General features: G+C 47.6%; 1 protein-coding gene across 2 annotated transcripts in view; it reads left to right on the forward strand.

Moving 5' to 3' along the window:
- trpm2l (transient receptor potential cation channel, subfamily M, member 2 like) overlaps nt 1–27,830 on the forward strand; it is an 80,787-nt gene that overhangs the window by 12,775 nt on the left and 40,182 nt on the right. For both annotated transcript variants that reach the window (XM_031897464.1, XM_031897465.1), the window contains exons 3-14: nt 78–169; nt 1,814–1,979; nt 4,010–4,190; nt 9,947–10,107; nt 10,651–10,831; nt 11,352–11,413; nt 14,302–14,502; nt 15,498–15,600; nt 24,045–24,166; nt 24,850–25,185; nt 27,012–27,143; nt 27,587–27,716. In XM_031897464.1, the coding sequence (XP_031753324.1) occupies nt 78–169; nt 1,814–1,979; nt 4,010–4,190; nt 9,947–10,107; nt 10,651–10,831; nt 11,352–11,413; nt 14,302–14,502; nt 15,498–15,600; nt 24,045–24,166; nt 24,850–25,185; nt 27,012–27,143; nt 27,587–27,716 (1,867 nt within the window). The remainder of the gene's footprint in view (nt 1–77; nt 170–1,813; nt 1,980–4,009; nt 4,191–9,946; nt 10,108–10,650; nt 10,832–11,351; nt 11,414–14,301; nt 14,503–15,497; nt 15,601–24,044; nt 24,167–24,849; nt 25,186–27,011; nt 27,144–27,586; nt 27,717–27,830) is intronic.

Raw genomic sequence — 27,830 nt, forward strand, 5'->3', positions numbered from 1 at the left:
GGGCCAAATGTCTCTGATCCTTTCACCCTGCGCAACTGCCCCCTGCTGCCCCTCTCAGTGGTACATTCCTGTTTCAGGTCGATGTACTTAACTCATGGGTGACCCGAAACATCAGGAAGAAAGAGTGTGTGGCCTTTATCCCTCCGGCCCCCGAGGCCCCCGGTGACAGGTCAGTGGCCAAAACAACCAATCGCTGCTTCTTCATGGTCGGTGCCAAACTGCAGACTTGTGAGTGCGGGGAACTGAGAAATACAAAGTTGTTATTGATTTGTATCAAGGGGTCAGTGACCCACGGTTACTCTCCCCCCTGCCCTGGGTTGAATTTAGCATCAGATCGGATCATGGTGCTGAGTAATTCTGTTTGGGAACAATTACACGGAACCTGCACGGAACCTGCATTTTAATATAAGAACTAAAGGTGTGAGTAGTGTTTCTACCCCCCCATACTCTTTGTACTTCCTGTGCCCCCCCAACCTGCACTGATATACACTGGGTAAGTGCCCCCACGGAATGCTAGGGAACCCCACAAACACTTGTTGGCAAAAAATAATGGACAGCACGTGAACAGTGAACTTTGCTAAATGTGGCAGTTAAAAGGTAAGTTTCATTAAAGGGCATGTAAACCCCCCGACAAAAAAATTGAATCAGGGAGGAGCCTCTTTAAATACCTGCCACTCCGGTTGTGCAAAGGCTACAGCACCCCCTTATCACTTGGGGTTCCTCGTCCTCCTCTAACCCACTCAGCCCCTCCCTCAGGAACTGACTTTGGCTCAGGGCTACTGAGCATGCTCAGTTCCTTTAAACTCAGGTTACTAAACACGCCCCCCAGTCTACAGCCAAGGAAGAGATGGCACTGCTGGTTTCCATAGAAACTCTACTCTAGCTGTAACCTCCTGTCCATATCCTTTAATTATAGGGAGGCCCGTTTGTCGGGGTCACATTCCTCCCAACAGTTGATAAATAGAAGAATTTAGTGATTATCAAATACAGCCCTTTGTACATGCTGGGCACGGCAGCAGCTGGAGTCCCCTAGGTGCCCCAGTATTTCCTGGCACAGATGTGCCCGCCCTCCATGTGGCCCCCAAATATCTAATGGTACCATGTTACCTCCGACCATTGGTTCCCATGCAGTTTTATTGTATTTTTCTGACTTGTAGGATCCAGTATATGGGGGTATATGTATATATGGGTATATGGGGGTATATGTATATATGGGTATATGGGGGTATATGTATATATGGGTATATGGGGGGTATATGTATATATGGGTATATGGAGGTATATGTACATATGGGTATATGGAGGTATATGTACATATGGGTATATGGGGGTATATGTATATATGGGTATATGGGGTATATGTATATATGGGTATATGGGGGTATATGTATATATGGGTATATGGAGGTATATGTACATATGGGTATATGGGGGTATATGTACATATGGGTATATGGGGGTATATGTATATATGGGTATATGTATATATGGGGGTACATGTATATATGGGTGTATATATGGGTATATGGGGGGTATATGTATATATGGGTATATGGGGGTATAAGTATATATGGGTATATGGGTGTATATGTATATATGGGTGTATATGTATATATGGGTATATGGGGGTGTATGTATATATGGGTGTATGGGTGTATATTTGTATATGGGTGTATATGGGTATATGGGTGTATATAACAGTTATTGTGCCCATGAGCATGTTGGCATAGGGCATAGTGCCAGGATTAGCAGCTCTACATATCGGCCCATATTACCCCTCCTCGGGCCCCATTCTCACCAGTGTTTCCCCCAGGGACACATGTGGCTGCGGACACACAAGGCGGACACACTTTGCAGCCCAAGTATCTGCTCCATTGGAACCTGGAACCGTGTGGGACCCCCATAAACACGTCCGAGAGTTTCCCTCAGATGCCCACGGAGACCTGACATTCACAGGCACAACCAGGACTTGGGCAAAGGTGAGTCGCGCAGCACTTTTATTAACTACAATGTGGAAACTGCACCCCATTAGCGTCTGTCTTTGTGGGGTTCACTTTGAGCAAAGCAGTTTCTGGGAAAAAAAACCCAGCAGTTGCACTCAAAGTGGCCCTTTGCTCCTGCTGAACCTCTTGTGTTTCTAATAGAGGATGGAGAGATAGAGGCTGGAGAGATAGGGGCTGGAGAGATAGAGACTGGAGAGATAGGGGCTGGAGAGATAGAGACTGGAGAGATAGAGGCTGGAGAGATAGAGGCTAGAGAGATAGGGGCTGGAGAGATATAGACTGGAGAGATAGGGGCTGGAGAGATAGAGACTGGAGAGATAGGGGCTGGAGAGATATAGACTGGAGAGATAGGGGCTGGAGAGATAGAGACTGGAGAGATAGGGGCTGGAGAGATAGAGACTGGAGAGATAGGGGCTGGAGAGATAAAGACTGGAGAGATAGGGGCTGGAGAGACAGAGACTGGAGAGATAGGGGCTGGAGAGATAGAGGCTAGAGAGATAGGGGCTGGAGAGATATAGACTGGAGAGATAGGGGCTGGAGACATAGAGACTGGAGAGATAGGGGCTGGAGAGATAGAGACTGGAGAGATAGAGGCTGGAGAGATAGGGGCTGGAGAAATAGAGGCTGGAAAGATAGGGGCTGGAGAGATAGAGGCTGGAGAGATAGGGGCTGGAGAGATAGAGGCTGGAGAGATAGGGGCTGGAGAGATAGGGGCTGGAGAGATAGAGACTGGAGAGATAGAGGCTGGAGAGATAGAAACTGGAGAGATAGAGGCTGGAGAGATAGACGCTGGAGAAATAGAAGCTGGAGAGATAGAGACTGGAGAGATAGAGGCTGGAGAGGTAGAGACTGAAGAGGTAGGGGCTGGAGCGATAGAGGCTGGAGAGATAGAAACTGGAGAGATAGGGGCTGGAGAGTTAGAGACTGGAGAGATAGAGGCTGGAGAGATAGTAGCTGGAGTGATAGAGACTGGAGAGATAGGGGCTGGAGAGATAGAGGCTGGAGAGATAGAGGCTGGAGAGATAGAGGCTGGAGAGATAGGGGCTGGAGAGTTAGAGACTGGAGAGGTAGAGGCTGGAGAGATAGAGGCTGGAGAGATAGAGGCTGGAGTAATAGAGACTGGAGAGATAGGGGCTGGAGAGATAGAGACTGGAGAGATAGAGATTGGAGAGATAGGGGCTGAGAGATAGAAGCTGGAGAGATAGGGGCTGGAGAGATAGAGGCTGGAGAGATAGTAGCTGGAGTGATAGAGACTGGAGAGATAGGGGCTGGAGAGATAGAGGCTGGAGAGATAGAGACTGGAGAGATAGGGGCTGGAGAGTTAGAGACTGGAGAGGTAGAGGCTGGAGAGATAGAGGCTGGAGTAATAGAGACTGGAGAGATAGGGGCTGGAGAGATAGAGACTGGAGAGATAGAGGCTGGAGAGATAGAGATTGGAGAGATAGGGGCTGAGAGATAGAAGCTGGAGAGATAGGGGCTGGAGAGAAAGAGGCTGGAGAGATATGGGCTGGAGAGATAGAGGCTGGAGTGATAGAGACTGGAGAAATAGGGGCTGGAGAGTTAGAGGCTGGAGAGATAGGGGATGGAGAGATAGAGGCTGGAGAAATAGAGACTGTAGAGATAGAGGCTGGAGAGATAGAGATTTGAGAGATAGGGGCAGGAGAGATAGAGGCTGGAGAGATAGGGGATGGAGAGATAGAGGCTGGAGAGATAGAGACTGGAGAAATAGAGACTGTAGAGATAGAGGCTGGAGAGATAGAGATTTGAGAGATAGGGGCAGGAGAGATAGAGGCTGGAGAGATAGGAGCTGGAGAGATAGATGGGAAGGGTTTGTATCGGGGGTTGTGGGGAGTTTGCGCTTCAGAAATCAAAGTTTGTCTTATTTTTTCACATGAAAAATTCAAGTTTTTAGTGCAAAAACTCACAAATAAAATACAAAAATTTCTGCCCCAAAGAACAAACATTCTGCTAATAACTGCCCTGCCTGTGCTTATTGCCCGACACAGTATGTTCGTGCCTCCAATGATACCCCCCCTCGATCGCTCTTTGACCTGATGACCCAACAGTGGGACCTGCGCGTCCCTAACCTCCTCATTTCTGTCACCGGAGGAGCCAAGAACTTCAACATCAGCCCCAGACTCAAAACCGAATTCAGCCGGGGGCTGGTCACAGCGGCACAGAGTACTGGTAAGGGGGCAACTAATAGTACTGATATGGGGGTGAGACAGAGAATACGAGATACAGTGAAACCCAAAGTGATATCAAGGGAGCGAAGATCAGAGAATCCAGACCCCACTGAGTGTATTGGGGGTGTAGGTGAAAGTACAGTTAGGGGGGGTAGGATTACTATATATAAATATATAAGGGGGGGCAGTAATGAAATAGAGAAAGTACAGGGAAGAGCGACTAAGCTGATAAAGGGAATGGGCTCAGTTATGGGGAAAGGCTGGCCCAGTTGGGATTGGTTACACTGGGGGGGGGGGGGGGCAGTTAAGGGGGGGCACTATATATAAATATATAAGGGGGGGCAGTAATGAAATAGAGAAAGTACAGGGAAGAGCGACTAAGCTGATAAAGGGAATGGGCTCAGTTATGGGGAAAGGCTGGCCCAGTTGGGATTGGTTACACTGGGGGGGGGCAGTTAAGGGGGGGTCACTATATATAAATATATAAGGGGGGGCAGTAATGAAATAGAGAAAGTACAGGGAAGAGCGACTAAGCTGATAAAGGGAATGGGCTCAGTTATGGGGAAAGGCTGGCCCAGTTGGGATTGGTTACACTGGGGAAGGGGCAGTTAAGGGGGGGTCACTATATATAAATATATAAGGGGGGGCAGTAATGAAATAGAGAAAGTACAGGGAAGAGCGACTAAGCTGATAAAGGGAATGGGCTCAGTTATGGGGAAAGGCTGGCCCAGTTGGGATTGGTTACACTGGGGGGAAGGGGCAGTTAAGGGGGGGGCACTATATATAAATATATAAGGGGGGGGGGCAGTAATGAAATAGAGAAAGTACAGGGAAGAGCGACTAAGCTGATAAAGGGAATGGGCTCAGTTATGGGGAAAGGCTGGCCCAGTTGGGATTGGTTACACTGGGGGGGGGCAGTTAAGGGGGGGTCACTATATATAAATATATAAGGGGGGGGCAGTAATGAAATAGAGAAAGTACAGGGAAGAGCGACTAAGCTGATAAAGGGAATGGGCTCAGTTATGGGGAAAGGCTGGCCCAGTTGGGATTGGTTACACTGGGGGGGGGCAGTTAAGGGGGGGTAGGATCACTACATATAAATAAACAAAGGGACCATATAATAATCTCTCCAATGCTTTATTTAGCAGTATCCCCTCCCAGCAGACAGGAGTGAGCCAATCAGATTAGAGGACAGAAGGTTCCATGTTAAGGAGGGAAAGGGGAGTTACAGGGGGAGCTGGGAAGTTGTGGGATCCCCCCCCCCTGAATCAGTGGTACTGGCAGATACATTAGATAGGTACAAGGAAGGGGAGTTACAGGGGGGGCTGGGAAGTTGTGGGATCCCCCCCCCTGAATCAGTGGTACTGGCAGATACATTAGATAGGTACAAGGAAGGGGAGTTACAGGGGGGGCTGGGAAGTTGTGGGATCCCCCCCCCCTGAATCAGTGGTACTGGCAGATACATTAGATAGGTACAAGGAAGGGGAGTTACAGGGGGGCTGGGAAGTTGTGGGACCCCCCCCCCCTGAATCAGTGGTACTGGCAGATACATTAGATAGGTACAAGGAAGGGGAGTTACAGGGGGGCTGGGAAGTTGTAGGACCCCCCCCCCTGAATCAGTGGTACTGGCAGATACATTAGATAGGTACAAGGAAGGGGAGTTACAGGGGGGCTGGGAAGTTGTAGGACCCCCCCCCCTGAATCAGTGGTACTGGCAGATACATTAGATAGGTACAAGGAAGGGGAGTTACAGGGGGGCTGGGAAGTTGTGGGATCCCCCCCCCTGAATCAGTGGTACTGGCAGATACATTAGATAGGTACAAGGAAGGGGAGTTACAGGGGGGGCTGGGAAGTTGTGGGATCCCCCCCCCTGAATCAGTGGTACTGGCAGATACATTAGATAGGTACAAGGAAGGGGAGTTACAGGGGGGCTGGGAAGTTGTAGGACCCCCCCCCCTGAATCAGTGGTACTGGCAGATACATTAGATAGGTACAAGGAAGGGGAGTTACAGGGGGGCTGGGAAGTTGTGGGATCCCCCCCCCCTGAATCAGTGGTACTGGCAGATACATTAGATAGGTACAAGGAAGGGGAGTTACAGGGGGGGCTGGGAAGTTGTGGGATCCCCCCCTGAATCAGTGGTACTGGCAGATACATTAGATTGGTACAAGGAAGGGGAGTTACAGGGGGGCTGGGAAGTTGTGGGATCCCCCCCTGAATCAGTGGTACTGGCAGATACATTAGATAGGTACAAGGAAGGGGAGTTACAGGGGGGCTGGGAAGTTGTGGGATCCCCCCCCCTGAATCAGTGGTACTGGCAGATACATTAGATAGGTACAAGGAAGGGGAGTTACAGGGGGGGCTGGAAGTTGTGGGATCCCCCCCTGAATCAGTGGTACTGGCAGATACATTAGATTGGTACAAGGAAGGGGAGTTACAGGGGGGCTGGGAAGTTGTGGGATCCCCCCCCCTGAATCAGTGGTACTGGCAGATACATTAGATAGGTACAAGGAAGGGGAGATACAGGGGGGGCTGGGAAGTTGTGGGATCCCCCCCCCTGAATCAGTGGTACTGGCAGATACATTAGATTGGTACAAGGAAGGGGAGTTACAGGGGGGCTGGGAAGTTGTGGGATCCCCCCCCTGAATCAGTGGTACTGGCAGATACATTAGATAGGTACAAGGAAGGGGAGATACAGGGGGGGCTGGGAAGTTGTGGGATCCCCCCCCCCTGAATCAGTGGTACTGGCAGATACATTAGATAGGTACAAGGAAGGGGAGTTACAGGGGGGGCTGGGAAGTTGTGGGATCCCCCCTCTGAATCAGTGGTACTGGCAGATACATTAGATAGGTACAAGGAAGGGGAGTTACAGGGGGGCTGGGAAGTTGTGGGATCCCCCCCCCCTGAATCAGTGGTACTGGCAGATACATTAGATAGGTACAAGGAAGGGGAGTTACAGGGGGGGCTGGGAAGTTGTGGGATCCCCCCTCTGAATCAGTGGTACTGGCAGATACATTAGATAGGTACAAGGAAGGGGAGTTACAGGGGGGCTGGGAAGTTGTGGGATCCCCCCCCTGAATCAGTGGTACTGGCAGATACATTAGATAGGTACAAGGAAGGGGAGTTACAGGGGGGGCTGGGAAGTTGTGGGATCCCCCCCTGAATCAGTGGTACTGGCAGATACATTAGATAGGTACAAGGAAGGGGAGTTACAGGGGGGCTGGGAAGTTGTGGGATCCCCCCCCCCTGAATCAGTGGTACTGGCAGATACATTAGATAGGTACAAGGAGGGGGAGTTACAGGGGGGGCTGGGAAGTTGTGGGATCCCCCCCCTGAATCAGTGGTACTGGCAGATACATTAGATAGGTACAAGGAAGGGGAGTTACAGGGGGGCTGGGAAGTTGTGGGACCCCCCCCCTGAATCAGTGGTACTGGCAGATACATTAGATAGGTACAAGGAAGGGGAGTTACAGGGGGGGCTGGGAAGTTGTGGGATCCCCCCCTGAATCAGTGGTACTGGCAGATACATTAGATAGGTACAAGGAAGGGGAGTTACAGGGGGGGCTGGGAAGTTGTGGGATCCCCCCCCTGAATCAGTGGTACTGGCAGATACATTAGATAGGTACAAGGAAGGGGAGTTACAGGGGGGGCTGGGAAGTTGTGGGATCCCCCCCTGAATCAGTGGTACTGGCAGATACATTAGATAGGTACAAGGAAGGGGAGTTACAGGGGGGGCTGGGAAGTTGTGGGATCCCCCCCTGAATCAGTGGTACTGGCAGATACATTAGATAGGTACAAGGAAGGGGAGTTACAGGGGGGCTGGGAAGTTGTGGGATCCCCCCCCCCTGAATCAGTGGTACTGGCAGATACATTAGATAGGTACAAGGAAGGGGAGTTACAGGGGGGGCTGGGAAGTTGTGGGATCCCCCCCTGAATCAGTGGTACTGGCAGATACATTAGATAGGTACAAGGAAGGGGAGTTACAGGGGGGGCTGGGAAGTTGTGGGATCCCCCCCCCTGAATCAGTGGTACTGGCAGATACATTAGATAGGTACAAGGAAGGGGAGTTACAGGGGGGCTGGGAAGTTGTGGGACCCCCCCCCTGAATCAGTGGTACTGGCAGATACATTAGATAGGTACAAGGAAGGGGAGTTACAGGGGGGGTTGGGAAGTTGTGGGACCCCCCCCTGAATCAGTGGTACTGGCAGATACATTAGATAGGTACAAGGAAGGGGAGTTACAGGGGGGGCTGGGAAGTTGTGGGATCCCCCCCCTGAATCAGTGGTACTGGCAGATACATTAGATAGGTACAAGGAAGGGGAGTTACAGGGGGGGCTGGGAAGTTGTGGGATCCCCCCCCTGAATCAGTGGTACTGGCAGATACATTAGATAGGTACAAGGAAGGGGAGTTACAGGGGGGCTGGGAAGTTGTGGGATCCCCCCCCCTGAATCAGTGGTACTGGCAGATACATTAGATAGGTACAAGGAAGGGGAGTTACAGGGGGGCTGGGAAGTTGTGGGATCCCCCCCCTGAATCAGTGGTACTGGCAGATACATTAGATAGGTACAAGGAAGGGGAGTTACAGGGGGGGCTGGGAAGTTGTGGGATCCCCCCCCCCTGAATCAGTGGTACTGGCAGATACATTAGATAGGTACAAGGAAGGGGAGTTACAGGGGGGCTGGGAAGTTGTGGGACCCCCCCCCTGAATCAGTGGTACTGGCAGATACATTAGATAGGTACAAGGAAGGGGAGTTACAGGGGGGCTGGGAAGTTGTGGGATCCCCCCCCCCTGAATCAGTGGTACTGGCAGATACATTAGATAGGTACAAGGAAGGGGAGTTACAGGGGGGGTTGGGAAGTTGTGGGACCCCCCCCTGAATCAGTGGTACTGGCAGATACATTAGATAGGTACAAGGAAGGGGAGTTACAGGGGGGGCTGGGAAGTTGTGGGATCCCCCCCCTGAATCAGTGGTACTGGCAGATACATTAGATAGGTACAAGGAAGGGGGGTTACAGGGAAATTGATGAAGATTTGGCCTAATTACCCACAGTAGATACAAATCACAGTATCCCTGGTAACCGGGGACCCCCCTGGCGCTGTGGGATCTTCTTCCCCCTATAGTTCCCACTGATGAAAACTTTTGTTTTCCATTGTAACGGGGTTCAGATTATGCCCCTCACATTTTCTATTTACCCCATGGTATAACCTTCTGTATTTACTGACCAGCCCTTCCCATGTACCCATGCTCCCACAGTCCCGATTCCATATTTCCCATTTAGTGCCCCATGTTATGGGCTGAGTTAATTGGTTCAGTCTCCCCTAGCCCCTTCCCTAATGCTCATTGGCTCAGTCTCCCCTAGCCCCTCCCCTAATGCTCATTGGTTCAGTCTCCCCTAGCCCCTTCCCTAATGCTCATTGGCTCAGTCTCCCCTAGCCCCTTCCCTAATGCTCATTGAGTCAGTCTTCCCTGGCCCCTCCCCTAATGCTCATTGGCTCAGTCTCCCCTGGCCACTCCCCTAATGCTCATTGAGTCAGTCTTCCCTGGCCCCTCCCCTAATGCTCATTGGCTCAGTCTCCCCTTGCCACTCCCCTAATGCTCATTGCTGGCACTGCCACAGCTTACCCTTTCTATGGGTTTATTGCCCTATTGGCACAGTTCCTAATACTCTGTCCCCTCCTGTAGCCCCAGGGGGCTCCCATTGCCCCCCCCCCAGGCTGCACCTCACTGTCACTCACTCTTCTTATCTCTCCCCCAAGGCGCCTGGATCATCACAGGAGGGTCCCACGCGGGGGTCATGAAGCACGTGGGAGAGGCTGTGCGGGACTTTAGCGGTGGGCAACACGAGACTGAGATTGTGCTGATTGGCATTGCCACCTGGGGCATCGTGCACAACAGGGAGTCCCTGATCAGTGAGGCGGTAAGGGCCCGAGCTGCTGGGTCATTTGGGGCCCAATCCCTTATTGTTTATGGCTACAGTGTTCCAAGCTATCATCCCTCTGATATAATATATCGTATGTAACCAGTTCCTCGGGGGCGGATCCCTTTGTGTCTCATACATCACAATAAGAGGTGCCACATCCGAGAATGCTAGGAATTATAATTGAAAGTGCAGCAGTGCAGTAAAGCAGTATGGAAGTTGCTCAAACCCTAGGCTGTATGGGAATACAAATGGAAGAAAGGGGGAAAGTAGTTAATACTGTGACATTAAAGGTCAAGTTAACATTGTGTTCACTTATGGAGGCCCTGTATCCAGAATGGTGTAAATGTAAGCCCAGAATGGCAGCCATGATGGACCAACCGGTGCTTTTATGGGACTGAATTCAGTGATTCCATTGGTCCAGCCATTTGGAATAATCAAATTATATAAAGTCAATGTATCCTACACTCCTGTAGATTTTAACCATTTATATTTATGTGATCTCTGCGCTGTCATGTGACTGAGCATTTCTGCCCATTGCAGGGAGGAGCCCCCGCTGTCTATCCCATGGATGAGGGGTCGCAGGGGGCGCTGTGCTGCCTGGACAATAACCACACGCATTTCATTCTGGTCGATAATGGAACATATGGGAAATATGGCGTTGAGATCCCACTGAGAACCAAACTGGAGAAATTCATCTCTGAGCAAACGATGGAGAATGCAGGTAAGAAGTGACAAGGGGCAACAATATGGGCCGGGGGGCAGGAGGCTGAGAGACCCCCCAGTAGCAGCCAATGGAATCATTATTTGTTTGTAGGTGCCATCTCAGTGTATTGTGCCTGAGTCTGAGCTTTCAGCCAGCGCTACACATTAGAACTGCTTTCAGCTAACCTATTGTTTCTCCTACTCCCATGTAACTGGAGGAGTCCCAAGCCGGACTTGGATTTCTTACTATTGAGTGCTATTCTGATACCTACTGGGAGCTGCTATCTTGCTCCCTTCCCATTGTTCTGCTGATCGGCTGCTGGGGGTGAGGGGGGGGATATCACTCCAACTTGCAGCGTAGCAGTAAAGTGTGCCTGAGTCTGAGCTTTCAGCCAGCACTACCCATTAGAACTGCTTTCAGATAACCTTTCAGACAACTTTCCGATGAGCATTTTGGATTATAGACGTGAGTTTCTCTCAGTAAATCCAATTGGCGCCGTTATTTCAGCAACATTTGTCTCTTTTCTCTCCATTCGCAGGAACAGCCATAAAGATCCCCATAGTGTGTGTGGTTCTGGAAGGGGGGCCCGGGACCCTGGATGTAAGTAATACTACAATATAAACATAGAAATCAGTTATAAATGTTTTAACCCTCACAGAGATCATTCCGTTCCTGTGTCTCTGATTGGCTAGAAAGGAATTATCTGCCGGTGGAACTGTTTGTTCCTTTTGAACATGAAACCCCCCACACACCTTAACGGACACGTAAACTCCCACAAAAAAGTTTAATCAGGGAAAAGCCTATTTGAAATCCTTAAATACCTGCCACTCCGGTTGTGCAAAGGTTAATAGTGAGGCTACAGCACCCTCTTAATCACTTGGGGTTCCTTCTCCTCCTCCTCCTCTAACCCACTCAGCCCCTCCCTTAGGAACTGACTTTCCCTCTCGGCTACTGGGCATGCTCAGTTCTTCTTAACTCAGGTTACGCCCCCAGTCTAGCAGCCAATAAAGAGAAGACACTGCTGGTTTCCATAGAAACTCTGCTGGAGAAAAAAAATTTCTCCCAAGTTCCTCTCCTGAGCTCAGTTTAACCATTACAGGACTTAATGCAAGCAGGACATTCTATCAAAGTAAGTTCTGCCTGTGTAAGCTTGCATTCTTAATTGCATGAACTTTTATGTAAATGTGATAGCACTGGAGAATGTAGGGGATATATACAATATTATTATTATTATTATTAACATTTATTTATAAAGCACCAACATACCCCGCAGCGCTGTACAATAAGTGGGTTACATACATTGGGCATACAGAGTAACATATACAGCAATCAGTAACTGATACAAGAGGGGAAGAGAGCCCTGCCCAAAAGAGCTTACACTCTACAAGGAGTAACATATAAAGCAATCAGTAACCGATACAGGAGGGGAAGGGAACCCTGCCCCAAAGAGCTTACACTCTACAAGGAGTAACATATAAAGCAATCAGTAACCGATACAGGAGGGGAAGGGAGCCCTGCCCCAAAGAGCTTACACTCTACAAGGAGTAACATATAAATCAATCAGTAACCGATACAAGAGGGGAAGAGAGCCCTGCCCAAAAGAGCTTACACTCTACAAGGAGTAACATATACAGCAATCAGTAACCGATACAGGAGGGGAAGGGAGCCCTGCCCAAAAGAGCTTACACTCTACAAGGAGTAACATATAAAACAATCAATAACCGATACAAGAGGGGAAGGGAGCCCTGCCCCAAAGAGCTTACACTCTACAAGGAGTAACATATAAAGCAATCAGTAACTGATACAGGAGGGGAAGGGAACCCTGCCCAAAAGAGCTTACACTCTACAAGGAGTAACATATAAAGCAATCAGTAACCGATACAGGAGGGGAAGGGAGCCCTGCCCAAAAGAGCTTACACTCTACAAGGAGTAACATATACAGCAATCAGTAACCGATACAGGAGGGGAAGGGAGCCCTGCCCCAAAGAGCTTACACTCTACAAGGAGTAACATATAAAGCAATCAGTAACCGATACAGGAGGGGAAGGGAGCCCTGCCCAAAAGAGCTTACACTCTACAAGGAGTAACATATAAAGCAATCAGTAACCGATACAGGAGGGGAAGGGAGCCCTGCCCAAGAGCTTACACTCTACAAGGAATAACATATACAGCAATCAGTAACCGATACAAAAGGTGAAGAGAGCCCTGCCCCAAAGAGCTTACACTCTACAAGGAGAAAGGGTTGAGACACAAGGTGTGGGAATGGGCGGAGCTGGGAGAGGGGGGGCACAGGGTGTTGCTAAACTAGATTAGGGGAAGCTTCTCTGAATAAATGTGTTTTTAGAGATTTCTTGAAGGCAGAGAGATTGGGACAAAGTCTGACAGTTTGTGGGAGCGAATCCCAGAGAAGGGGGGCAGCCCTTGCACTGTCTGAATGCGAGCGTGTGAGGGGGGAATGGGAGAGGAGTTGGGGGGCAGGTCAGTAGGGGGGTAACAAGCGGGTTGGATGGTACCTAGAGATGAGTTCAGAGATGTAGGGGGGGGCAGAGTTATGGGCTGCTTTATATGTGAGGGTCATTAGTTTGAATTTTATCCTGGATGGTAGGGGAAGCCAGTGCAGGGATACAATATAATTGGTGGGTTTGGGTGGGGGAGATGTGACCAACTTATATACTTAGGGTTTACGTGTCCTTTAAAGGAAAACCTCTTTCCTTCTAATCTACATTATCATCCTCTCTATTGGCTTGTGGCTTTACGTGCTGCTGACTGGCCGTTATGTACAAAACTATTTCCAATGTTAAAGGAGAACTAAAGCTTTAAGGGGAAGTTCAGCTCACCGTTAATATTTAGACAGTGATACTCTGAGAATTTGCATTTTGTTTTCAGTTTTTTTATTTTTTGTGGTTTTTGAATGATTTAGTTTTTTGTCCATCAGCACCTCTGGCAAAAATGATGGGTGTGGCTGAACTATCCGACTGCAATCATTATAAGGGGTATCTGCATTCTTTTAGCTTTATAATGTAGGGCAGCGTTTTTCAACCACTGTTCCGCGGCACACTAGTGTGCCGCGAGATGTTGCCTGGTGTGCCGTAGGCAGGGCACCAATGTACTAGGGGGGCACTGCTCTTGGCACCAATGTACTAGGGGGGCACTGCTGCTGGGCACCAATGTACTAGGGGGGCACTGCTGCTGGGCACCAATGTACTAGGGGGGCACTGCTGCTGGGCACAGAGTTAAATTTTTTAACATTTTCTAATGGTGGTGTGCCTCGTGATTTTTTTCATGAAACAAGTGTGCCTTTGCCCAAAAAAGGTTGAAAAACACTGATGTAGGGGTACAAAATCTACTGCTGGGCCATTGTCCAACATCCATTTACTCTTGTTTGACCCGATCTGTCCTTCTAAAATCCTTAGTGCCATTGCCAGGGGTACATTCTGTCATCATTAGTTCCTCTGGGTTATTCTTGTCTGTGTGTCGCTCTCTCTCAGACCATCTACAATTCCATGTGCAACAACACTCCCTGTGTCATAGTGGAGGGCTCTGGGCGCGTGGCTGACATCATTGCCCAAGTGGCCAATCTGAGTATTTCCCAAATCACCATCTCTGTGGTCAAGGAGAAGCTGCAGAACCTGTTCCAGGACACGTTTGAAAGCTTCACTGAGGCCCAGATCATCATGTGGACTAAAAAGGTTGGGATTTCCTTGTTGTTGGGTCTCATTTCATCTCCTAACCCCCCCCCCCTGGCCCAATCACTTCATTGTGTGATTCCTGGGGAACATTATGTTAAACATTTGGGCAAACTGAGGTCTGGCCAACTTTACATTATAACTGGGATGTGCTGGTTGAAGAATTGCAGAGGGACTAAGCAGATATAAAAGCAAGAAAAAAGTGAGAATACAATTTTAAAAAGTGAGAACAAGAATGAAAACAAAAAGTGAGAATACATTTTTTAATAAAGTGAGAAAAATTAAAAGTGTGAATAATTTAAAAAGTGAGAATACATTTTTTTTAAAAAAGTGAGAAAAAAATTAAAAGTGTGAATAATTTAAAAAAGTGAGACTAAAATAAAAAATTATGCAAAAAAGTGAGAATAAAATTAAAAATAAAATGTGAGAATAAAATAAAAATGTAAAAACAAAGTGAGAATAAAATTTAAAAAAGTGAGAATAAAATAAAAAAGTGAGACTATAATAAAAACAAATACAAAAATTGAGAATAAAATAAAAAACAAAAAGTGAGAATAAAATAAAAATATGAGAATAAAATAAAAATTAAAACCAAAAAGTGAGAATAAAATTAAAACAAAAGTGAAAATAACAATAAAAAAGTGAGACTAAAATAAAAAAAATACAAAAAGTTGGAATAAAATAAAAAACAAAAAGTGAGAATAAAATAAAGTGATACTAAAATAAAAAAATACAAAAAAGAGAATAAAATTAATAACAAAAAGTGAGATTAAAATAAAACTGTGAGAATAAAATAAAAAACAAAGTGAGAATAAAATGATAAACCCAGAGCCGTTTTTGAGTTCTCAGTATCAGACCAGAGGCAGAATGGGAAGTTGGACAGTTGCTTAGGCCTATCCCTAGCATTATACATTAGTATCCATATTTCACTGGGGCCCATTGATACCTGGGGAGCCGTAACCACAATGGGGAGCATTTAGCTCTGTCTCTTTGTTAAGATTCAGGACATTGTTCGTATGGGCTCTCTCCTCACAATTCTCCGGGAAGACAAAACTGAAGAACAGGGGATGGACGTGGCGATACTTCAGGCTTTGCTGAAAGGTAACTCATTGCTCTGTGGCAAAATGTGAGTCTTCTGCAGGGAAACAGGGAAACTACATAGTAACATAGTGACACAGTAAGTCAGGGTGAAAAAAGTCCATCAAGTTCAACCCTTTATGTCTGTATAAAACTGTCCCACTGCTACTGATCAGTTCTGTTTGTATAGTGATCCTACCCCCCCTTATATATAGTAATCCTACCCCCCCTTAACTGCCCCTTCCCCAGTGTAACCAATCCCAACTGGGCCAGCCTTTCCCCATAACTGAGCCCATTCCCTTTATCAGCTTAGTCGCTCTTCCCTGTACTTTCTCTATTTCATTACTGCCCCCCCTTATATATTTATATATAGTGACCCCCCCCCCTTAACTGCCCCCCCCCCAGTGTAACCAATCCCAACTGGGCCAGCCTTTCCCCATAACTGAGCCCATTCCCTTTATCAGCTTAGTCGCTCTTCCCTGTACTTTCTCTATTTCATTACTGCCCCCCCTTATATATTTATATATAGTGACCCCCCCTTAACTGCCCCTTCCCCAGTGTAACCAATCCCAACTGGGCCAGCCTTTCCCCATAACTGAGCCCATTCCCTTTATCAGCTTAGTCGCTCTTCCCTGTACTTTCTCTATTTCATTACTGCCCCCCCCTTATATATTTATATATAGTGACCCCCCCTTAACTGCCCCCCCCCCCCCAGTGTAACCAATCCCAACTGGGCCAGCCTTTCCCCATAACTGAGCCCATTCCCTTTATCAGCTTAGTCGCTCTTCCCTGTACTTTCTCTATTTCATTACTGCCCCCCCCTTATATATTTATATATAGTGACCCCCCCTTAACTGCCCCCCCCCCCCCCAGTGTAACCAATCCCAACTGGGCCAGCCTTTCCCCATAACTGAGCCCATTCCCTTTATCAGCTTAGTCGCTCTTCCCTGTACTTTCTCTATTTCATTACTGCCCCCCCCCTTATATATTTATATATAGTGACCCCCCCTTAACTGCCCCCCCCAGTGTAACCAATCCCAACTGGGCCAGCCTTTCCCCATAACTGAGCCCATTCCCTTTATCAGCTTAGTCGCTCTTCCCTGTACTTTCTCTATTTCATTACTGCCCCCCCTTATATATTTATATATAGTGACCCCCCCTTAACTGCCCCCCCCCAGTGTAACCAATCCCAACTGAGCCAGCCTTTCCCCATAACTGAGCCCATTCCCTTTATCAGCTTAGTCGCTCTTCCCTGTACTTTCTCTATTTCATTACTGCCCCCCCCCTTATATATTTATATATAGTGCCCCCCCTTAACTGCCCCCCCCCCAGTGTAACCAATCCCAACTGGGCCAGCCTTTCCCCATAACTGAGCCCATTCCCTTTATCAGCTTAGTCGCTCTTCCCTGTACTTTCTCTATTTCATTACTGCCCCCCCTTATATATTTATATATAGTGACCCCCCCTTAACTGCCCCCCCCAGTGTAACCAATCCCAACTGGGCCAGCCTTTCCCCATAACTGAGCCCATTCCCTTTATCAGCTTAGTCGCTCTTCCCTGTACTTTCTCTATTTCATTACTGCCCCCCCCTTATATATTTATATATAGTGACCCCCCCTTAACTGCCCCTTCCCCCCCCAGTGTAACCAATCCCAACTGGGCCAGCCTTTCCCATAACTGAGCCCATTCCCTTTATCAGCTTAGTCGCTCTTCCCTGTACTTTCTCTATTTCATTACTGCCCCCCCCTTATATATTTATATATAGTGACCCCCCCTTAACTGCCCCCCCCCCCAGTGTAACCAATCCCAACTGGGCCAGCCTTTCCCCATAACTGAGCCCATTCCCTTTATCAGCTTAGTCGCTCTTCCCTGTACTTTCTCTATTTTATTACTGCCCCCCCTTATATATTTATATATAGTGACCCCCCCTTAACTGCCCCCCCCCAGTGTAACCAATCCCAACTGGGCCAGCCTTTCCCCATAACTGAGCCCATTCCCTTTATCAGCTTAGTCGCTCTTCCCTGTACTTTCTCTATTTCATTACTGCCCCCCCTTATATATTTATATATAGTGACCCCCCCCCTTAACTGCCCCCCCCCCCCCAGTGTAACCAATCCCAACTGGGCCAGCCTTTCCCCATAATTGAGCCCATTCCCTTTATCAGCTTAGTCGCTCTTCCCTGTACTTTCTCTATTTCATTACTGCCCCCCCTTATATATTTATATATAGTGACTCCCCCTTAACTGCCCCTTCCCCAGTGTAACCAATCCCAACTGGGCCAGCCTTTCCCCATAACTGAGCCCATTCCCTTTATCAGCTTAGTCGCTCTTCCCTGTACTTTCTCTATTTCATTACTGCCCCCCCTTATATATTTATATATAGTGCCCCCCCCTTAACTGCCCCCCCCCCCAGTGTAACCAATCCCAACTGGGCCAGTCTTTCCCCATAATTGAGCCCATTACCAGCTTAGTTTCACCTCTCTGTACCCTCTCTAATACAATAATACCCCGTTTGAGCACTGGACCCACAATTGCCCAGCATATTCTAGATGGGACATTACCAGCATCCTTTGGAAAAATAACCCCCCCTCCCATGAATCTATGCCCCATTTAATACAGGTAAAAACCCTGTTTGCCCTTGGAGCTGCTGCCTGGCATTGCTTGCTACAGCCAAGTTTATTACCCACAAGTACCCCCGGCTTCTTCCCAATTATGGCTTTTCCTGCAGCCCCATTAAGGGTATAAGTGGGTGCCCTTCATAAAGCCATGCTGATTCCTACCCATAATGACATTTTACAAAACATAATTGTGAATGTGATCCCTTAACAAGCTTTCAGATAACTTGCCTATCACAGGTGTCCGACTTACTGGCCTATAATTGACAGCTTTTCCCTGATCCATAAGAATTGGAACCTGATATCCAGAGAGCTCTGAATTATGGGGAGGTAATTTGCCATGGACTCCGTTTTAAGCAAATATTTGAAATGATTCCCTTTTTCTCTGTAATAAAACAGAACCATGTAAATGATCCAAACTGAGATACACAAATCCCTATTGGTGGAAAAACAATTCTATTGGGTTTATTTCCTGTTTTTTTAGAAGACTTAAGGTGTTTTTATTTGTATTATCACCTATTTATACTGTGTAAGCGAGATCAGACATACAGACAGTCCTTTAGGTGAATACAGTCCATTTTATTGTGTACAGTGACTGACTCTGGTATCCAGCAGAAGCATAAGTAAAACAAAAGTAAACAAAACCCTTGCCACACTTGGGCTCTAACTAATACACAGGGTGCTTCCCTCTCTATTACCGGTCCCCTACTGGGATTACCGGCTAAAACAAAACACAACTCCCCAGAGTCACAGTACCTTGTGAGAGTCCTTCTCTTTGGGAGACAATGCTCCAAGCTGCTTTAGGCAGGCACAGACCCTCACACAGCAAGTTCAGTTCACAGTCTCAGCTCCAGCCCCCCACTCTCTCTGACTGCAGGCCTATCTAGCCTGCTAATTATTCCCCAGGTGTGACTCCCTTGGGGAATTAACCCACTCAGCACCACTATACATGAGGGAGTAGGAGATGAACCTAGGGGAAATATATCTCCCTTCCACCTGTTTACCTGTTACCGGTTCACATATCCCCCCCCTCTGCTTCAGCCCGTAGGGCTGAGCACAATGAGCCACCTGACAATAAACTCTTGAGAGGGCATCTGCATTCCCTTGCAATGCCCCAGACCTATGCTCCACTGTAAACTTAAAGTTCTGCAGAGCCAGAAACCATCTGGTGACTCGAGCATTCCTTTCCTTATTCTCTGACATCCATCTAAGGGGAGCATGGTCAGTGATCAACCTAAACTTACGACCCAGTAAATAGTACTTCAGGGCCTCCAATGCCCACTTAATGGCCAGGCACTCCCTTTCTACAATGGAGTACCTCCTCTCAGCCGGTGTAAGCTTTCTGCTTAAATAGACTACTGGGTGTTCCTCGCCATTTACCACTTGGGAGAGGACAGCTCCCAGTCCTACATCTGAGGCATCTGTTTGTACCACTAATTCTTTCTTGAAATCGGGCGTTATCAGTACCGGCTGTCTACACAGGGAATTTTTAAGTTCTATAAAAGCTTTCTCAGCCTCTGCAGACCACTTGATCATCACTGAGTTGTTCCCTTTTGTAAGGTCTGTTAGAGGAGCTGCAATGGAAGCAAAGTTAGGCACAAATCTGCGATAGTAGCCCACTATCCCCAGGAAGGCACGAACTTGCTTCTTTGTCACTGGTTGGGGCCACTTTTGTATTGCCTCTACTTTATTTATTTGAGGCTGTACTACCCCTCTTCCAATCACATAGCCTAGGTACTTGGCCTCTTCCATCCCTATTGCACACTTTTTAGGGTTGGCAGTAAGTCCAGCTTCTCGTATTGAGTCTAGCACCACCTGCACTTTTGCTAAGTGAGACTCCCAATCTGTGCTGAAGATGACTACATCATCTAAATAGGCTGAGGCGTAGGGTCTATGTGGCTTAAGGACCCGATCCATTAACCTTTGGAACGTTGCAGGGGCCCCATGTAAACCAAAGGGTAACACATTATACTGAAAAAGACCCTCTGGGAGAGAGGCTGTCTTTTCCTGAGCCTGTTTAGTTAAAGGTACCTGCCAATAACCTTTAGTGAGATCTAAAGTGGTGAGGTACCTAGCAGGGCCCAGCCTCTCTATAAGTTCATCTACCCTGGGCATGGGGTAGGCATCAAACTTTGAGACCTCATTCAATTTACGGAAGTCGTTGCAGAACCGTAGACTTCCATCAGGCTTGGGAATCAAAACAATGGGGCTAGACCAATCACTGTGGGACTCCTCAATTACCCCCAGTTCTAACATTTTCCTCACCTCTTCGGAGACTGCCTGTCTCCGTGCCTCAGGGATCCGGTACGGCTTCATGTTTACCTTTACCTGGGGTTCAGTAACAACATCATGTTTAATGAGATTGGTTCACCCAGGAAGGTCAGAAAAGACATCCCTGTTTCTCATCAGAAACTCTTTTACTTCCTGTTTTTGTGAAACCGACAGGGTTTCTGCGATTTTTACTTCAGGAACCAGATTATCTCCATGGGGCAAAGGTACTGGCTCTGATGCAAGGACCTCTTGCTGCCTCCATGGCTTTAACAAATTCACGTGATAAAGTTGAATTTGTTTCCTCTTATCAGGTTGTCTTACTTTATAGTTCACTTCACCCACCTTTTCGACGATTTCATATGGCCCCTGCCATTTGGCCAGGAACTTACTCTCAACTGTGGGAACCAGTACCAACACTCTGTCCCCAGGATTAAAGGTCCTTACTGTTGCAGACCTGTTGTAAACCCTGCTTTGGGCCTCCTGTGCCTGTGCCATGTGTTCCCTTACTATGGGTAACACAGCTGCAATACGCTCTTGCATTTGAGCAATGTGTTCTACCACAGTCTTATAGGGGGTAGCCTCCTGTTCCCAAGTTTCCTTGGCTATATCTAGCAGCCCCCTTGGGTGTCTACCATATAGTAGCTCAAATGGGGAGAACCCCGTTGAGGCTTGAGGTACCTCCCTGATGGAGAACAACAGAAAGGGTAACAGACAGTCCCAGTTTTTCCCGTCTTTGTCTACATCCTTTTTCAGCATGGCCTTTAGGGTTTTATTAAACCGTTCAACCAGCCCATCAGTTTGAGGGTGGTAAACGGACGTGCGTAAATGTTTAATACCCAAGAGGCGACACAACTCTTTGGTTACCTTGGACATAAATGGGGTACCCTGATCTGTCAGGATCTCTTTCGGTATCCCCACCCGGGAAAACAAATGTACCAACTCCTTGGCAATACATTTTGACGAAGTATTTCTCAGGGGGACTGCTTCAGGATATCGGGTGGCGTAATCCAGAATAACCAGTATGTGTTGGTGCCCTCTAGCAGATTTTGGCAGGGGCCCTACCAAATCCATGGCAACCCTCTCAAAGGGAACCTCAATGATGGGAAGGGGAACCAACGGACCTCTATAATGAGGCTTGGGTGCATTTATCTGACAGTCAGGGCAGGAGTTACAGTATCGCTTAACATCCCCCGCTACCCCAGGCCAAAAGAACCTCTGGAGGACTCTGTCTGCAGTTTTATCAACTCCCAGGTGTCCCCCAAGCACATGTCGGTGTGCCATATCTAACACCACCCTCCTATATTGCTGAGGCACCACCAGTTGCTCTATAATTACACCCCTTATCTTGCTCACTTGATATAACAGATCCTGGTTCAGGACCATGCGTGGGAACACTGTTTCTGCCCCAGGAAACTGGGGTTCCCCATTTATTTCTTTTACCCCCTCTCGGGCTTTGCACAGAGTTGGGTCCCTCATTTGGGCAGTACCAAAATTGTCTCGGGACACCTCTAAGTCAGGTACCATGTCACCCTCCTGTACTTCATCTTCCAGGCCAGCAAACACTTCTAGGGGTGAGGAAATATCAGGAGTTACCCCAACCTCTCCAGCACTATCACCGGATGTAAAGGGTTCTGGGGACAAGTCAGCCTCCCTTGGGGACCCTTTTTCAGTGTTACTCCCTCTACCCCACAGCTGCCAAAACAATGGAAAATCTCTTCCCAGTATCACAGCATGCATTAGGTTTTTAACCACCCCAACTTGATACTTAACATTTCCACTTTGGGTTTCAATCATAACCACAGCAGTTGGGTATTCCTTTGTATCCCCATGTATGCACATAACCCCAACCCGAGAGTTCAGAGAGTCAGTTATGTCCAACAAACTGGCACGAACTAAGGTTACCAAACTCCCCAAGTCCAGTAGAGCCGATACCTGCTGTCCTTTTATGCCTACCAGGCAAAATTGTTTACCAGTCTCTTCCTGTTGGGAAGCAAGGCATGCAGGGTGTGCATACAGGGACTTCCGTCTTCCCCAGCTACAATCCATAGGCTCTGTTGTTAGGGGGCAATTAGCTGCAAAATGACCAAACTCCCAACATCGGAAGCATTGTACCCCCATTCTCTCTCTATCAGAGGCCTCTTGCCGCTGACTGGGCACCACTCTAGGCTTGGCGCCTGAATTAAGTCCAGTGGCCATACCGGAGTTTCTGTCCCTGTTACTTTGGGAAACCACCCCTTTAAGAAATGGAACAGTCTTACCAGGATTCTCCTGCAGTCTCTGAGCCTTGCCAGGGCGCTGTGGGGAAACTCCTTCTCCGAGGTAACCCTCCGTAGCCACAAACCGATCCACGAGCTCCACCATCTGGGTCATATCTTGGGGGTCTGCCTGGCCAACCCACCGCTGGAGATCCCGGGGTAGAGCTTTCCGGTACTACCCTGTAACCTCTCCGCCAGTGCTTGGATGCACTGCTGTAAATGCAAGTTCACTTGCTGCTGTTGTTCTAAAGTAACTTTACTGGCTTCTGCTTGTGCATTTATCTGTGCAACCAACAGCTGATTAGTTTGTTGCTGAGTAGCCTTACTCTGCTGCTGGACCCTTAATGCTTCCTGGTGATTTGTATTAGCTTGCTGCTGATTAGCATTGTTCTGCTGCTGGGTTTGCAGCATCACCTTTAATACTTCCTCCATTTTAGTTTTGGAGAGGGAAAAAAAACTTCACCTTTAAGAGTGTCTGTCTCTTTAAATTTTTGTCTTCACTATTTCCAAGAGAAAATAGCCTTTGCCCGCATTCTCCACCATATGTAAGCGAGATCAGACATACAGACAGTCCTTTAGGTGAATACAGTCCATTTTATTATGTACAGTGACTGACTCTGGTATCCAGCAGAAGCATAAGTAAAACAAAAGTAAACAAAACCCTTGCCACACTGGGCTCTAACTAATACACAGGGTGCTTCCCTCTCTATTACCGGTCCCCTACTGGGATTACCGGCTAAAACAAAACACAACTCCCCAGAGTCACAGTACCTTGTGAGAGTCCTTCTCTTTGGGAGAAAATGCTCCAAGCTGCTTCAGGCACAGACCCTCACACAGCAAGTTCAGTTCACAGTCTCAGCTCCAGCCCCCCACTCTCTCTGACTGCAGGCCTATCTAGCCTGCTAATTATTCCCCAGGTGAGACTCCCTTGGGGAATTAACCCACTCAGCACCACTATACATGAGGGAGTAGGAGATGAACCTAGGGGAAATATATCTCCCTTCCACCTGTTTACCTGTTACCGGTTCACAACTGCTATGACTAAAGCGTAAAATGGGAAGGGGGGGCATATTTCTATGGAATTAGAAATCTACAAACAGCTCTCTGCCCATAACAAATAATGGGCCCATTGCTGGGGGGGGGGGGGGGGGGGGAAGGTAGTTGAATAGGGAGCATTAAGGGGAAAAAGAAGGGGAGAAGACGAAGCAGAAGATAAGAGGGGAGAGTAGGGTGAAAGGGACCAAAAGGCAAAATGGTGAACCTATCCTGACCAGCAGAGTACTGAGCACTGGGACTACTCATACCAACTCTTGGTTCTTGTGTCTCAGCTTCTCGGAGCACCGACTACTCTGGGCAGGAGAACTGGGACCATCAGCTGAAACTGGCAGTTGCCTGGAACCGGGCGGATATAGCCGAGAGCCAGATATTCACTGAAGACTGGATGTGGAAGGTTGGAATTCTGTGTATAATTCTATGGGGAGAATCCTTATCTTCTTATAATACTCATCTCTACTCATCATTACTCCTATCTACTTATACTCATTTCTACTCATCGTTATCCCTATCTTCTTATAATACTCATCTCTACTCATCATTACTCCTATCTACTTATACTCATCTCTACTCATCATTACTCCTATCTACTTATAATACTCATTTCTACTCATCGTTATCCCTATCTTCTTATAATACTCATCACTACTCATCATTACTCCTATCTACTTATACTCATCTCTACTCATCATTACTCCTATCTACTTATAATACTCATTTCTACTCATCGTTATCCCTATCTTCTTATAATACTCATCACTACTCATCATTACTCCTATCTACTTATAATACTCATTTCTACTCATCGTTATCCCTATCTTCTTATAATAATCATCACTACTCATCATTACTCCTATCTACTTATAATACTCATTTCTACTCATCATTATCCCTATCTTCTTATAATACTCATTTCTACTCATCATTATCCTTATCTTCTTATAATACTCATCTCTACTCATCATTATTCCTATCTACTTATACTCATTTCTACTCATCATTATCCTTATCTTCTTATAATACCCATCTCTACTCATCTCTTTCCAGCTCAGCTAAACAACAGTTTGTTTTGTTTCTCAGCCTTCGGACCTGTATCCATCTCTGATGGTCTCGCTAATTGATGATAAACCTTCGTTTCTTCGCCTGTTTCTGGAACGCGGTGTGAGTCTGTCTGAGTTCATAACGTGGGATATGTTAACGGAATTATATAACAACACCGAGCCTTCAAGTCTGATACACAGCAAATTGGAGCGACAGGCGATGTTGGACGAGTCAACAGAAATGAATGGCGGCCTGAAGATTCAGCTCCATCATGTGTCCCATGTTCTGCAGGAGCTTCTCGGGGGACTGACTGAGTCGCTTTATCTAGATAGGAGGTCTCATCGCACACGGACTTTGCCCTACATCAACATTAAGGTGACCCATTAGGGCTGTTGGAACATGGAATAGATATTGCACATAACTGCACTATAGAGGGGATAAAGGTGTTGTACTGTGTTAGCCAATCAGAGATGTTTATGGTAATAGTATTGATACAAAACATAACGCAATTGGTATCAGAGTGGTGCCTTTATTTGCCTGGCCCACTGTACTCCCCCCCATGGGCTGTATATGAGTGTAATAATCATTAATGCTCATGACCCACAGTATAGCGAGCCTTTATTTGCCTGGCCCACTGTACTCCCCCCTATGTGCTGTATATGAGTGTAATAATCAGTTAATGCTCATGACCCACAGTATAGCGAGCCTTTATTTGCTTGGCCCACTGTACTCCCCCCTATGGGCTGTATATGAGTGTAATAATCAGTTAATACTCATGACCCACAGTATAGCGAGCCTTTATTTGCCTGGCCCACTGTACCCCCCCCCCCATGGGCTGTATATGAGTGTAATAATCATTAATGCTCATGACCCACAGTATAGCGAGCCTTTATTTGCCTGGCCCACTCTACTCCCCCCTATGTGCTGTATATGACTGTAATAATCAGTTAATGCTCATGACCCACAGTATAGCGAGCCTTTATTTGCCTGGCCCACTGTCCCCCCCCCTATGGGCTGTATATGAGTGTAATAATCAGTTAATACTCCTGACCCACAGTATAGCGAGCCTTTATTTGCCTGGCCCACTGTCCCCCCCCCCTATGGGCTGTATATGAGTGTAATAATCAGTTAATACTCCTGACCCACAGTATAGCGAGCCTTTATTTGCCTGGCCCACTGTCCCCCCCCCCTATGTGCTGTATATGAGTGTAATAATCAGTTAATGCTCATGACCCACAGTATAGCGAGCCTTTATTTGCCTGGCCCACTGTCCCCCCCCCCCCTATGGGCTGTATATGAGTGTAATAATCATTAATGCTCATGACCCACAGTATAGCGAGCCTTTATTTGCCTGGCCCACTGTACTCCCCCCTATGTGCTGTATATGAGTGTAATAATCAGTTAATGCTCATGACCCACAGTATAGCGAGCCTTTATTTGCTTGGCCCACTGTACTCCCCCCTATGTGCTGTATATGAGTGTAATAATCAGTTAATGCTCATGACCCACAGTATAGCGAGCCTTTATTTGCCTGGCCCACTGTCCCCCCCCCCCCCTATGGGCTGTATATGAGTGTAATAATCATTAATGCTCATGACCCACAGTATAGCGAGCCTTTATTTGCCTGGCCCACTGTACTCCCCCCTATGTGCTGTATATGACTGTAATAATCAGTTAATGCTCATGACCCACAGTATAGCGAGCCTTTATTTGCCTGGCCCACTGTACTCCCCCCATGGGCTGTATATGAGTGTAATAATCAGTTAATGCTCATGACCCACAGTATAGCGAGCCTTTATTTGCCTGGCCCACTGTCCCCCCCCCCTATGGGCTGTATATGAGTGTAATAATCAGTTAATGCTCATGACCCACAGTATAGCGAGCCTTTATTTGCCTGGCCCACTGCCCCCCCCCATGGGCTGTATATGAGTATAATAATCAGTTAATGCTCGTGACCCACAGTATAGCGAGCCTTTATTTGCCTGGCCCACTGCCCCCCCCCCCCATGGGCTGTATATGAGTATAATAATCAGTTAATGCTCATGACCCACAGTATAGCGAGCCTTTATTTGCCTGGCCCACTGCCCCCCCCCCCCCATGGGCTGTATATGAGTATAATAATCATTAATGCTCATGACCCACAGTATAGCGAGAATGCCATGCCAATGGGACCAGCTATGGAAACTGTTTTTCCTTTTCAGATCTCAGGAAAAGTGTCATCTATGAGGTCAGAATGTGATTCTACCGTGAAACTGGAGCACCCTGTCCGGGATCTGCTGATCTGGTGTATTGTGCAGAACCGAGCCGAGCTGGCAGAGATCATATGGTGTCAGGTATAAGCCTCTCTAATTGGCCTCAGAGGGGGAAAATACCTTCTTGATTCCAAGATGGCCCTCGAGCTGCCTGGCATTGTTTGCTACAGTCAAGTTTATTACCCACAACTGCCCCCGGCTCCTCCCCCATTATAGATATGCCAAGTGAAGTCCCATTAAGGGATTAAATGGGCACAGACAGTTACCCCCCAGGTAGATGACCTTACATTTACTGATAGTGAATCCCATGTGCCACTTAGCCGCCCAGTGGGGGGAGTGAATTGGGCCCCACCCTCTGTCCCCAGAATATAATTTGTATCTTTGACCCCTTAACAAGCTCCAGTGCCTTTTTTCCATTAATTCTGAGTAACCCATTGTGTACCATATGCTGTGCCAGCCACTGACTAGATTGGGCTGAGCGGCCAATAGAAGTGCCTGTGCTGAGCCGGATGTTTTTGCCTCAGTCACAGGACTGTATGGTTAGTGCCCTGGCCTGCAGTAAAATGCTGAAGGCTCTCTCGAAGGAGGAAGACGACACGGAGAGCATGGAGAGCATGAAAGTGTTGGCGAATGTTTATGAGGAAAGAGCAGCTGGTGAGTACCAACCCGTCCTACTGGTTCCATCACCATGCAGGGGCAGCTCCATCTCCCAGAGCACAAAGGGGGGTGTGGGGGCACAGCAAGGCTGACTAAGGGTTCCATGAGATA

The sequence above is a fragment of the Xenopus tropicalis genome, chromosome 2, assembly GCF_000004195.4.
Source record: "Xenopus tropicalis strain Nigerian chromosome 2, UCB_Xtro_10.0, whole genome shotgun sequence".
In the NCBI taxonomy this organism is placed as follows: domain Eukaryota; kingdom Metazoa; phylum Chordata; class Amphibia; order Anura; family Pipidae; genus Xenopus; species Xenopus tropicalis.